Raw genomic sequence first — 14,652 nt, forward strand, 5'->3', positions numbered from 1 at the left:
AAGCCACGTGGTCCCCTGAACCTCTTATAATAATAAACTGCAGCCCTACTGACTTTTTAAATAAATATATGTCAAGCTGCCTCTCCCAGTGTCCAGCCCCATACAGATATAAGCAATATGTATTAACTAAGGATTTTCAGTAACACCCTCAGTGATACAGGTCTACTGCTTACCCCTTCCCTTGCAGGGAAAAATGTCAGCCAATTCTGATATAACAAGTCTCCTCAGAAATAAAAGACTGAACATACCTCAATGGTGCTTGTAGCATGACACCGTTCTCCGCACTGAAGATTTCTCTTGCACTACCTTCAGAAGCTCTGTGGGAACCAAAATGGATCTTAGTTACATCTGCTAAGATCATCGACCTCAGGGCAGAAATCTTCTCCATATCTCCCTGAGGAAAATAGTACACACCGGTACCATTTATAATAAACTTCTTGATTGAAGAATCTAAAACTAACACCTCACCTTACCTCTTCCTATTACTAACACAGGCAAAGAGATTGACTGGGGGTGGAGGGAAGGGAGGAGCTATATATTCAGCTCTGCTGTGGTGCTCTTTGCCACTTCCTGTTAGCAGGAGGTTAATATCCCACAAGGATTAAATCCATGGACTCGTATCTTGTAGAAGAAAAAAACACCTAGAGATATGTTAAATGGGTTGGTTTTCCAATTCTATTAACCCAAGTTAATCTGGCAGCTTTTTCTCTGTAAATCAAGTATAATCTGCATAATAGAAATTGATGGACTTCTGTCTTCTTTCAACATCTACGTTCCTATGTTAAAAAGAAAGGGGCTCACACAGGACACAAAATCTCACCTTGATAAATAAAACCATGTTTATTTACACCAAATAATTCCAACATTAGATCTGTCACATGTGAAGGAAAAAGCATGTCTGGGAGGGGCCACTGGGACCACACCCTTCAGGGGCATGAGGAAGTGTGACTAATGGCAAATCACTGGGGCTGTCCCCTGCTTGGGGGAGGGAAAGTGTGACTAAGGGGGAGTCACTGGACCGCTCCCTACCAAGAGTAGTTACTCAGACAGGCTCCCTTCTGGGGGAGGCGAGTTGTAGCAAGTGGCTTGCAATTCATACAGTGTATTGGAAATCATTGTGATATACTTAATTGGGGGAGGGGGGGGTAGATGGTAAGATAGGTGTGACCAGGACAGCCATTACTCACACAAACAATTTTAGATCTTGCCATTCCTCATTTTTTTATAATAAAATTTACCTCTCAAAATGACTGAATTAAAGTAACAAGGAGTTCTAATTAATTCACCTAGTGTCTCCACAAACAAGAGACAACAAAATTAAAAATTTTGATGGGGTGAAACAGGAGAAGCATCACAAGGAGGGGGACAATTGTGTATGGTGCCAATGTCGATGAAAAACAGTCAAAATCAATAACATGAAGATCAAGGTTCACAAATGAAAACAATGGTATTGGCTTTGAAATTAAATTAAAAAAACACACTTGGAGGAAACCAAAACTTTTTGGCTGGAACAAAGAGGAATGGTAACATTTAAAAGAAATAGAAAATTATATATCTATCAATCATACCTCCAAGAATGGACACTGGCAGACTGATGCCATGCCACCCCAGAGGGTAAAGCACTAGCAAGTGCCCCTCCCAAGGACAGACCTCCATCAGGAGCTGTGCCCCAACCCCCCTCCCCCCAAGGGCAGGAGCCATACCAAAAGTAGAAAAAAAATTCAGCCTATAATATTTTTTTATATATATATATATGACAGAACTACTATAAATCCACAAGCAACTGCTCAGACACGGCGCTTTGAGGGGTGTCTTCCTCTCTCAATGGGCAGTTCCCTTCAGCCGTGTCAGGTGGGAGATGAGTCAAGAAGGGTGGCCCTAAATCTGCTTGTTCCCCCTTGTAGTCCCCCCCAACCTGGCGCCAGGAGAAAAAAACAATTTCCTATTGGGGGGCTCCAGCAGCAGCGACAGGCGTCCCCAAGGTGTTTGTAGCAGAGATGACAGGTGATCCAGCTAGTGGGCCCAGGGATGAGGGGGTTGGCACCGAAGAGATTCCTGAAGGGAATGAACAAAAAGTCAGCATAGCAACTTAAAAATAAATTCAACAAACTGCAACATAATGTTGTTCTATGTGAAGCATTTCTAAAGGCTCACAAGCTTTAGCGGAAAAATAAAAATCAAATATCAAAATGGCAACCTTAATGCAGTCGGCATGTAGCCAGGAAAAGAAATGTATAATATATGTACTAATTGCACTCCACCTTGGCTTGAAGAGTGCACTTTAAACTCAAAAAGCTCCCCAAAGTAGACCTGGAACACTTCCAAAAGGGCAAACACCAGCATCAAGATTTTAAATGTGTATGCTGTATTTCCATGTGCATTAAAACTACAAAAATAATTTCCAAGTTTATTATATAAATATGTATTATCAAAACTGCAGAGACCCGATCAGTTGATGTGAACCAGGAAACAAAAAGTGCCATATATATATATATATATATATATATATATATATATATATATATATATATATATATATATATATATATATATATATATATATATAGTCCATCCCCTAACATCACCACTGCTATGAATATTCAGAATATTCCCAGTTTCTAACACAAACCCACTAAGGCTGTCAAGACAATACACAGCTATGAGGGGTAGGGATGGGAGGAGTATGACACCTGTGCGCCTCACCAACCAAAGTAGCTTTGCAAGATATGCCACCTGCTAGGACTAACCTGCCTTGTCACGAACACTGCGGCCAAGCAGGGACTGACCTGACATCATACTGGCGCTGCTGACTGGGGTGCTACCACTGGGCAGATTGGAGGGGCCCATTCGGGACTGGTCCTTCACAATTGGGTCTAGTGAAGAAAGAAATGTGAGCAAATAAGATCCGTAAGAAATATTGCCTTAGACAGGCAAGGGGAGGCAGATTTAGACTCACAGAAGTATGGGTGGTCCATGGCTTCACGAGCAGTAAGTCGTGTCTGGTGGTCATACCGCAGCAGTTTATCAAGAAAGTCCAAAGCCTCTGGACTTACCAGGTGCTGGTTTTCACTGTGTACAAAGCGTTCCCATCGTTTTCGAGAATGCCTGTGGGGGGGAGAAAAAAAAAAAAAAAAAAATTAAAGAATGAAAGTTGGGAAATGTACACCATCCTATTTTCCTAAAGCCCTGTGGTGTTCCTTTTCACACCAATAAGAGTTCTACAAACAGAATTCCTTGTGTGTAGGAAGGGGACTGTGTAGTTTGGTAGGCACCTGCATTTAAATTTCAAAGTTTAAAATAGACCTAAATAGGACTTTCCTTGGGTGGTGTTTTAGGATCCTAGAGTTGATTTTAAACCATGAAGGGCTTCAAACTATTTTTGTTCTGAACCTGGTTTATGAAATACTGAAAAAATAAACTAGCATTGGAGGCACTTCTGACGAGAGCTGGATGGGGCTTTTTTTTTTTTTTTTTTTTTTTAAAGGGTCTATAGCAATATTTGTTAATGGCCTGCACTCACTGAGTTGGGATCAGTGTTTGCTAGCATTGTAGGAACAAGTTTCCTCACCTGCCAAGTATGTCATTGAAGCGAGGATCAAGTTCAATGTTGTATTTGTCAATATAATCATACAGATCTTCAGTTCCCAGAACTTTGGCTATTCTCACCAACTGTAGAAAAAAAAGGAAATATAAAATACTGGAGCTTCTTAAAGCCCAAATAAATAGTGAATAACAATCAATAAATGAATAAAAACACCAAAAATAACAGTCTAAATGTCAAATGAGCAATAGATTTTTGCGGATTTTATAATTTCCTTCCATTTCCTGGTCTCTGCATCACGCGACAGCCATCAGCAAAATCAGATTCATATGTATAAGTTAACTCTTGCAAATGCTCAGTAAGAGCTGTGGTATTAAAGTCCAGTCTTACAGGGGGCAAAAAAACCCCCACATAACAGAGCTTCAATCCCAACCACTTCTCCATGTTCCCTTAGTAATAAATATATATATATATATATATATATATATATATATATATATCTCATAATTTATGTAAGAACTTACCTGATAAATTCATTTCTTTCATATTAGCAAGAGTCCATGAGCTAGTGACGTATGGGATATACATTCCTACCAGGAGGGGCAAAGTTTCCCAAACCTCAAAATGCCTATAAATACACCCCTCACCACACCCACAATTCAGTTTAACGAATAGCCAAGAAGTGGGGTGATAAAAAAGTGCGAAAGCATATAAAATAAGGAATTGGAATAATTGTGCTTTATACAAAATCATAACCACCACAAAAAAAAGGGCGGGCCTCATGGACTCTTGCTAATATGAAAGAAATGAATTTATCAGGTAAGTTCTTACATAAATTATGTTTTCTTTCATGTAATTAGCAAGAGTCCATGAGCTAGTGACGTATGGGATAATGATTACCCAAGATGTGGATCTTTCCACACAAGAGTCACTAGAGAGGGAGGGATAAAATAAAGACAGCCAATTCCTGCTGAAAATAATCCACACCCAAAATAAAGTTTAACGAAAAACATAAGCAGAAGATTCAAACTGAAACCGCTGCCTGAAGTACTTTTCTACCAAAAACTGCTTCAGAAGAAGAAAATACATCAAAATGGTAGAATTTAGTAAAAGTATGCAAAGAGGACCAAGTTGCTGCTTTGCAAATCTGATCAACCGAAGCTTCATTCCTAAACGCCCAGGAAGTAGAAACTGACCTAGTAGAATGAGCTGTAATTCTCTGAGGCGGAGTTTTACCCGACTCAACATAGGCAAGATGAATTAAAGATTTCAACCAAGATGCCAAAGAAATGGCAGAAGCTTTCTGGCCTTTTCTAGAACCGGAAAAGATAACAAATAGACTAGAAGTCTTTCGGAAAGATTTAGTAGCTTCAACATAATATTTCAAAGCTCTAACAACATCCAAAGAATGCAACGATTTCTCCTTAGAATTCTTAGGAATAGGACATAATGAAGGAACCACAATTTCTCTACTAATGTTGTTGGAATTCACAACTGAAGGTAAAAATTCAAAAGAAGTTCGCAACACCGCCTTATCCTGATGAAAAATCAGAAAAGGAGACTCACAAGAAAGAGCAGATAATTCAGAAACTCTTCTGGCAGAAGAGATGGCCAAAAGGAACAAAACTTTCCAAGAAAGTAATTTAATGTCCAATGAATGCATAGGTTCAAACGGAGAAGCTTGAAGAGCTCCCAGAACCAAATTCAAACTCCAAGGAGGAGAAATTGACTTAATGACAGGTTTTATACGAACCAAAGCTTGTACAAAACAATGAATATCAGGAAGAATAGCAATCTTCCTGTGAAAAAGAACAGAAAGAGCAGAGATTTGTCCTTTCAAAGAACTTGCAGACAAACCCTTATCTAAACCATCCTGAAGAAATTGTAAAATTCTCGGTATTCTAAAAGAATGCCAAGAAAAATGATGAGAAAGACACCAAGAAATATAAGTCTTCCAGATTCTATAATATATCTCTCGAGATACAGATTTACGAGCCTGTAACATAGTATTAATGACAGAGTCAGAGAAACCTCTTTGACCAAGAATCAAGCGTTCAATCTCCATACCTTTAAATTTAAGGATTTCAGATCCTGATGGAAAAAGGGACCTTGTGACAGAAGGTCTGGTCTTAACGGAAGAGTCCACGGTTGGCAAGAGGCCATCCGGACAAGATCCGCATACCAAAACCTGTGAGGCCATGCCGGAGCTACCAGCAGAACAAACGAGCATTCCTTCAGAATCTTGGAGATTACTCTTGGAAGAAGAACTAGAGGCGGAAAGATATAGGCAGGATGATACTTCCAAGGAAGTGATAATGCATCTACTGCCTCCGCCTGAGGATCCCGGGATCTGGACAGATACCTGGGAAGTTTCTTGTTTAGATGGGACGCCATCAGATCTATTTCTGGAAGTTCCCACATTTGAACAATCTGAAGAAATACCTCTGGGTGAAGAGACCATTCGCCCGGATGCAACGTTTGGCGACTGAGATAATCCGCTTCCCAATTGTCTATACCTGGGATATGAACCGCAGAGATTAGACAGGAGCTGGATTCCGCCCAAACCAAAATTCGAGATACTGCTTTCATAGCCAGAGGACTGTGAGTCCCTCCTTGATGATTGATGTATGCCACAGTTGTGACATTGTCTGTCTGAAAACAAATGAACGATTCTCTCTTCAGAAGAGGCCAAAACTGAAGAGCTCTGAAAATTGCACGGAGTTCCAAAATATTGATCGGTAATCTCACCTCCTGAGATTCCCAAACTCCTTGTGCCGTCAGAGATCCCCACACAGCTCCCCAACCCGTGAGACTTGCATCTGTTGAAATTACAGTCCAGGTCGGAAGCACAAAAGAAGCCCCCTGAATTAAACGATGGTGATCTGTCCACCATGTTAGAGAGTGTCGAACAATCGGTTTTAAAGATATTGTTTGAGATATCTTCGTGTAATCCTTGCACCATTGCTTCAGCATACAGAGCTGAAGAGGTCGCATGTGAAAACGAGCAAAGGGGATCGCGTCCGATGCAGCAGTCATAAGACCTAGAATTTCCATGCATAAGGCTACCGAAGGGAATGATTGTGACTGAAGGTTTCGACAAGCTGCAATCAATTTTAGACGTCTCTTGTCTGTTAAAGACAGAGTCATGGACACTGAATCCATCTGGAAACCCAGAAAGGTTACCCTTGTCTGAGGAATCAATGAACTTTTTGGTAAATTGATCCTCCAACCATGATCTCGAAGAAACAACACAAGTCGATTCGTATGAGATTCTGCTAAATGTAAAGACTGAGCAAGTACCAAGATATCGTCCAAATAAGGAAATACCACAATACCCTGTTCTCTGATTACAGACAGAAGGGCACCGAGAACCTTTGTAAAAATTCTTGGAGCTGTAGCTAGGCCAAACGGCAGAGCCACAAACTGGTAATGCTTGTCCAGAAAAGAGAATCTCAGGAACTGATAATGATCTGGATGAATCGGAATATGCAGATATGCATCCTGTAAATCTATTGTGGACATATAATTCCCTTGCTGAACAAAAGGCAAGATAGTCCTTACAGTTACCATTTTGAACGTTGGTATCCGTACATAACGATTCAATATTTTTAGATCCAGAACTGGTCTGAAGGAGTTCTCCTTCTTTGGTACAATGAAGAGATTTGAATAAAACCCCATCCCCTGTTCCGGAACTGGAACTGACATAATTACTCCAGTCAACTCTAGATCTGAAACACATTTCAGAAACGCTTGAGCTTTTACTGGATTTACTGGGACACGGGAAAGAAAAAATCTCTTTGCAGGAGGTCTCATCTTGAAACCAATTCTGTACCCTTCTGAAACAATGTTCTGAATCCAAAGATTGTGAACAGAATTGATCCAAATTTCCTTGAAAAAACGTAACCTGCCCCCTACCAGCTGAGCTGGAATGAGGGCCGCACCTTCATGTGGACTTAGAAGCAGGCTTTGCTTTTCTAGCTGGCTTGGATTTATTCCAGACTGGAGAAGGTTTCCAAACTGAAACTGCTCCTGAGGATGAAGGATCAGGCTTTTGTTCTTTGTTGAAACGAAAGGAACGAAACGATTATTAGCCCTACTTTTACCTTTAGATTTTTTATCCTGTGGTAAAAAAGTTCCTTTCCCACCAGTAACAGTTGAAATGATGGAATCCAACTGAGAACCAAATAATTTGTTACCCTGGAAAGAAATAGAAAGTAAAGTTGATTTAGAAGCCATATCAGCATTCCAAGTTTTAAGCCATAAAGCTCTTCTAGCTAAAATAGCTAGAGACATAAACCTGACATCAACTCTGATAATATCAAAAATGGCATCACAGATAAAATTATTAGCATGCTGAAGAAGAATAAAAATATCATGAGAATCACGATGTGTTACTTGTTGCGCTAAAGTTTCCAACCAAAAAGTTGAAGCTGCAGCAACATCAGCCAAAGATATAGCAGGTCTAAGAAGATTACCTGAACACAGATAAGCTTTTCTTAGAAAGGACTCAATTTTCCTACCTAGAGGATCCTTAAACGAAGTACCATCTGACGTAGGAATAGTAGTATGTTTAGCAAGGGTAGAAATAGCCCCATCAACTTTAGGGATTTTGTCCCAAAATTCCAATCTGTCAGACGGCACAGGATATAAATGCTTAAAACGTTTAGAAGGAGTAAATGAATTACCCAATTTATCCCATTCTTTGGAAATTACTGCAGAAATAGCATTAGGAAAAGGAAAAACTTCTGGAATAACCACAGGAGCTTTAAATACCTTATCCAAACGTTTAGAATTAGTATCAAGAGGACCAGAATCCTCTATTTCTAAAACAATTAGTACTTCTTTAAGTAAAGAACGAATAAATTCCATTTTAAATAAATATGATGATTTATCAGCATCAACCTCAGAGACAGAATCCTCTGAACCAGAGGAGTCATCAGAATCAGAATGATGATGTTCATTTAAAAATTCATCTGTAGGGAGAGAAGTTTTAAAAGATTTTTTACGTTTACTAGAAGGAGAAATAACAGACATAGCCTTCTTAATGGATTCAGAAACAAAATCTCTTATATTATCAGGAACATTCTGCACCTTAGATGTTGAAGGAACTGCAACAGGCAATGGTACTTTACTAAAGGAAATATTATCTGCTTTAACAAGTTTGTCATGACAATCAATACAAACAACAGCTGGAGAAAGAGCTACCAAAAGTTTACAGCAGATACACTTAGCTTTGGTAGATTCAGCACTTGACAGCGATTTTCCTGTAGTATCTTCTGACTCAGATGCAACGTGAGACATCTTGCAATATGTAAGAGAAAAAACAACATATATATAAAGCAAAATTGATCAAATTCCTTAAATGACAGTTTCAGGAATGGGAAAAAATGCCAAAGAACAAGCTTCTAGCAACCAGAAGCAATAAAAAACATAATTTATGCTTACCTGATAAATTCCTTTCTTCTGTTGTGTGATCAGTCCACGGGTCATCATTACTTCTGGGATATAACTCCTCCCCAACAGGAAATGCAAGAGGATTCACCCAGCAGAGCTGCATATAGCTCCTCCCCTCTACGTCAGTCCCAGTCATTCGACCAAGAAACAACGAGAAAGGAGTAACCAAGGGTGAAGTGGTGACTGGAGTATAATTTAAAAGATATTTACCTGCCTTAAAACAGGGCGGGCCGTGGACTGATCACACAACAGAAGAAAGGAATTTATCAGGTAAGCATAAATTATGTTTTCTTCTGTTATGTGTGATCAGTCCACGGGTCATCATTACTTCTGGGATACCAATACCAAAGCAAAAGTACACGGATGACGGGAGGGATAGGCAGGCTCATTATACAGAAGGAACCACTGCCTGAAGAACCTTTCTCCCAAAAATAGCCTCCGAAGAAGCAAAAGTGTCAAATTTGTAAAATTTGGAAAAAGTATGAAGCGAAGACCAAGTTGCAGCCTTGCAAATCTGTTCAACAGAGGCCTCATTCTTAAAGGCCCAAGTGGAAGCCACAGCTCTAGTGGAGTGAGCTGTAATTCTTTCAGGAGGCTGCTGTCCAGCAGTCTCATAGGCTAAACGTATTATGCTACGAAGCCAAAAAGAGAGAGAGGTAGCAGAAGCTTTTTGACCTCTCCTCTGTCCAGAGTAAACGACAAACAAGGAAGAAGTTTGGCGAAAATCTTTAGTTGCCTGCAAGTAGAACTTGAGGGCACGAACTACATCCAGATTGTGTAAAAGACGTTCCTTCTTTGAAGAAGGATTTGGACACAAGGATGGGACAACAATCTCTTGATTGATGTTCCTGTTAGTGACTACCTTAGGTAAGAACCCAGGTTTAGTACGCAGAACTACCTTGTCTGAGTGAAAAATCAGATAAGGGGAATCACAATGTAAGGCTGATAACTCAGAGACTCTTCGAGCCGAGGAAATAGCCATTAAAAACAGAACTTTCCAAGATAACATTTTTATATCAATGGAATGAAGGGGTTCAAACGGAACACCCTGTAAAACGTTAAGAACTAAGTTTAAACTCCATGGTGGAGCAACAGCTTTAAACACAGGCTTGATCCTAGCTAAAGCCTGACAAAAGGACTGGACGTCTGGATTTTCTGACAGACGTCTGTGTAACAAGATGGACAGAGCTGAAATCTGTCCCTTTAATGAACTAGCTGATAAACCCTTTTCTAAACCTTCTTGTAGAAAAGACAATATCCTAGCGATCCTAACCTTACTCCAGGAGTAACCTTTGGATTCGCACCAGTATAGGTATTTCCGCCATATTTTATGGTAAATCCTTCTGGTAACAGGCTTCCTAGCCTGAATCAGGGTATCAATAACCGACTCAGAAAAACCACGTTTTGATAAAATCAAGCGTTCAATTTCCAAGCAGTCAGCTTCAGAGAAGTTAGATTTTGATGTTTGAATGGACCCTGTATCAGAAGGTCCTGTCTCAGAGGTAGAGACCAAGGCGGACAGGATGACATGTCCACTAGATCTGCATACCAAGTCCTGCGTGGCCAAGCAGGTGCTATTAGAATTACTGATGCTCTCTCCTGTTTGATTTTGGCAATCAATCGAGGAAGCAGCGGGAAGGGTGGAAACACCTAAGCCATCCTGAAGTTCCAAGGTGCTGTCAAAGCATCTATCAGAACTGCTCCCGGATCCCTGGATCTGGACCCGTAGCGAGGAAGTTTGGCGTTCTGGCGAGACGCCATGAGATCTATCTCTGGTTTGCCCCAACGTCTAAGTATTTGGGCAAAGACCTCCGGATGAAGTTCCCACTCCCCCGGATGAAGAGTCTGGCGACTCAAGAAATCCGCCTCCCAGTTCTCCACTCCCGGGATGTGGATTGCTGACAGGTGGCAAGAGTGAGACTCTGCCCAGCGAATTATCTTTGATACTTCCATCATTGCTAGGGAGCTTCTTGTCCCTCCCTGATGGTTGATGTAAGCTACAGTCGTGATGTTGTCCGACTGAAACCTGATGAACCCCCGAGTTATTAACTGGGGCCAAGCCAGAAGGGCATTGAGAACTGCTCTCAATTCCAGAATGTTTATTGGAAGGAGACTCTCCTCCTGATTCCATAGTCCCTGAGCCTTCAGAGAATTCCAGACAGCGCCCCAACCTAGTAGGCTGGCGTCTGTTGTTACAATTGTCCAGTCTGGCCTGCTGAATGGCATTCCCCTGGACAGGTGTGGCCGATGAAGCCACCATAGAAGAGAATTTCTGGTCTCTTGATTCAGATTCAGAGTAGGGGACAAATCTGAGTAATCCCCATTCCACTGACTTAGCATGCATAGTTGCAGCGGTCTGAGGTGTAGGCGTGCAAAAGGTACTATGTCCATTGCCGCTACCATTAAGCCGATCACCTCCATGCATTGAGCTACTGACGGGTGTTGAATGGAATGAAGGACGCGGCATGCATTTTGAAGTTTTGTTAACCTGTCTTCTGTCAGGTAAATCTTCATTTCTACAGAATCTATAAGAGTCCCCAAGAATGGAACTCTTGTGAGAGGAAAGAGAGAACTCTTCTTTTCGTTCACTTTCCATCCATGCGACCTTAGAAATGCCAGAACTAACTCTGTATGAGACTTGGCAGTTTGAAAGCTTGAAGCTTGTATTAGAATGTCGTCTAGGTACGGAGCTACCGAAATCCCTCGCGGTCTTAGTACCGCTAGAAGGGCACCCAGAACCTTTGTGAAGATTCTTGGAGCCGTAGCCAATCCGAATGGAAGAGCTACAAACTGGTAGTGCCTGTCTAAGAAGGCAAACCTTAGATACCGGTGATGATCTTTGTGGATCGGTATGTGAAGGTAAGCATCCTTTAAATCCACTGTGGTCATGTACTGACCCTCTTGGATCATGGGTAAAATAGTCCGAATAGTTTCCATTTTGAACGATGGAACTCTTAGTAATTTGTTTAGAGTCTTTAAATCTAAGATTGGCCTGAAAGTTCCCTCTTTTTTGGGAACCACAAACAGGTTTGAGTAGAACCCTTGTCCTTGTTCCGACCACGGAACCGGATGGATCACTCCCATTGTTAACAGATCTTGTACGCAGCGTAGAAACGCTTCTTTCTTTATCTGGTTTGTTGACAACCTTGACAGATGAAATCTCCCTCTTGGGGGAGATAATTTGAAGTCTAGAAGGTATCCCTGAGATATGATCTCTAGTGCCCAGGGATCCTGAACATCTCTTGCCCAGGCCTGGGCGAAGAGAGAGAGTCTGCCCCCTACTAGATCCGGTCCCGGATCGGGGGCTCTCGGTTCATGCTGTCTTTGGGGCAGCAGCAGGTTTCCTGGCCTGCTTGCTTTTGTTCCAGGACTGGTTAGGCTTCCAGCCTTGCCTGTAACGAGCAACAGCTCCTTCCTGTTTTGGTGCAGTGGAGGTTGATGCTGCTCCTGTTTTGAAATTCCGAAAGGGACGAAAATTAGACTGTCTAGCCTTAGCTTTGGCCTTGTCTTGAGGTAGGGCGTGGCCCTTACCTCCCGTAATGTCAGCGATAATTTCTTTCAAACCGGGCCCGAATAAGGACTGCCCCTTGAAAGGTATATTAAGTAATTTGGACTTAGAAGTAACATCAGCTGACCAGGATTTTAGCCACAGTGCCCTGCGTGCCTGTATGGCGAATCCTGAGTTCTTAGCCGTAAGTTTGGTTAAATGTACTACGGCCTCCGAAATGAAAGAATTAGCTAGTTTAAGGACTCTAAGCCTGTCCGTAATGTCGTCTAGCGTAGAGGAACTAAGGTTCTCTTCAAGCGACTCAATCCAAAATGCTGCCGCAGCCGTAATCGGCGCGATACATGCAAGGGGTTGTAATATAAAACCTTGTTGAACAAACATTTTCTTAAGGTAACCCTCTAATTTTTTATCCATTGGATCTGAGAAAGCACAGCTATCCTCCACCGGGATAGTGGTACGCTTAGCTAAAGTAGAAACTGCTCCCTCCACCTTGGGGACCGTTTGCCATAAGTCCCGAGTGGTGGCGTCTATTGGAAACATCTTTCTAAATATTGGAGGGGGTGAGAACGGCACACCGGGTCTATCCCACTCCTTAGTAACAATTTCAGTTAGTCTCTTAGGTATAGGAAAAACGTCAGTACTCGCCGGTACCGCAAAGTATTTATCCAACCTACACAGTTTCTCTGGTATTGCAACAGTGTTACAATCGTTGAGAGCTGCTAAGACCTCCCCTAGTAGTACACGGAGGTTCTCCAATTTAAATTTAAAATTTGAAATATCTGAGTCCAATCTGTTTGGATCAGAACCGTCACCCACAGAATGAAGCTCTCCGTCCTCATGCTCTGCGAGCTGTGACGCAGTATCAGACATGGCCCTAGCATTGTCAGCGCACTCTGTTCTCACCCCAGAGTGATCACGCTTGCCTCTTAGTTCAGGTAATTTAGACAAAACTTCAGTCATAACAGTAGCCATATCTTGTAATGTTATCTGTAATGGCCGCCCAGATGTACTAGGCGCCAAAATATCACGCACCTCCCGGGCGGGAGATGCAGGTACTGTCGCGTGAGGCGAGTTAGTCGGCATAACTCTCCCCTCGCTGTTTGGTGAAATTTGTTCACATTGTACAGATTGACTTTTATTTAAAGTAGCATCAATACAGTTAGTACATAAATTTCTATTGGGCTCCACCTTGGCATTGGAACAAATGACACAGATATCTTCCTCTGAGTCAGACATGTTTAACACACTAGCAAAAAACTTACAACTTGGTTATAATCTTTTTTAGCAAAAAACGTACTGTGCCTCAAAGAGGTACTAACGATTAAATGACAGTTGAAATAATGAACTGAAAAACAGTTATTGCATCAAATTTTAAAACAACACAACTTTTAGCAAAGGTTTGTTCCCATTAGTAAAAAACAACACTAATTAAATTTGTACATAAGAAAACAAAACAACGTTTTTTTTTTTTTTTATACACAGTCACTATAAGAATTCTCACAGCTCTGCTGAGAGAATTTACCTCCCTTCAAAGAAGTTTGAAGACCCCTGAGATCTGTCAGAAATGAACCGGATCATGCAGGACATATAAAAGTAGCTGACTGGAATTTTTTGATGCGTAGCAAAGAGCGCCAAAAACGGCCCCTCCCTCTCCCACACAGCAGTGAAGAGAAACGAAACTGTCACAATTAAAGCAAAAAACTGCCAAGTGGAAAATAATGCCCAAACATTTATTCACACAGTACCTCAGCAATGTAAACGATTCTACATTCCAGCAAAAACGTTTAACATGAGAATAGTTATTAAAAGGATTAGTGACCTTAACACAGTAGTTCCGGTGAAATACCATCCCCAGAATACTGAAGTGTATACATACATGTCATTTTAACGGTATGGCAGGCTTTTCTCATCAATTCCATTCAGAAAATAAAAACTGCCACATACCTCAATGCAGATTCATCTGCCCGCTGTCCCCTGATCTGAAGCCTTTACCTCCCTCAGATGGTCGAGAACAGCAATATGATCTTAACGACTCCGGTTAAAATCATAGTAAAAAATCTCTGTCAGATTCTTCCTCAAACTCTGCCAGAGAAGTAATAACACGCTCCGGTGCTATTTTAAAATAACAAACTTTTGATTGAAGTCATAA

At 41.3% G+C, this 14,652-nt stretch overlaps 1 protein-coding gene across 1 annotated transcript in view; it reads right to left on the reverse strand.

The window, feature by feature from the left end:
- Positions 1-816: 816 nt before the first annotated feature.
- The window catches only part of CSNK2A1 (casein kinase 2 alpha 1), a 98,693-nt gene continuing 84,857 nt past the window's right edge, over positions 817-14,652 (reverse strand). Inside the window, 4 exon segments of the mRNA XM_053700347.1 lie at positions 817-2,055; positions 2,748-2,873; positions 2,957-3,105; positions 3,569-3,669. Of these exon segments, the coding sequence (XP_053556322.1) occupies positions 1,943-2,055; positions 2,748-2,873; positions 2,957-3,105; positions 3,569-3,669 (489 nt within the window). The 3' untranslated portion in view covers positions 817-1,942.

Source organism: Bombina bombina, chromosome 1 (genome assembly GCF_027579735.1).
Source record: "Bombina bombina isolate aBomBom1 chromosome 1, aBomBom1.pri, whole genome shotgun sequence".
NCBI classification, from domain to species: domain Eukaryota; kingdom Metazoa; phylum Chordata; class Amphibia; order Anura; family Bombinatoridae; genus Bombina; species Bombina bombina.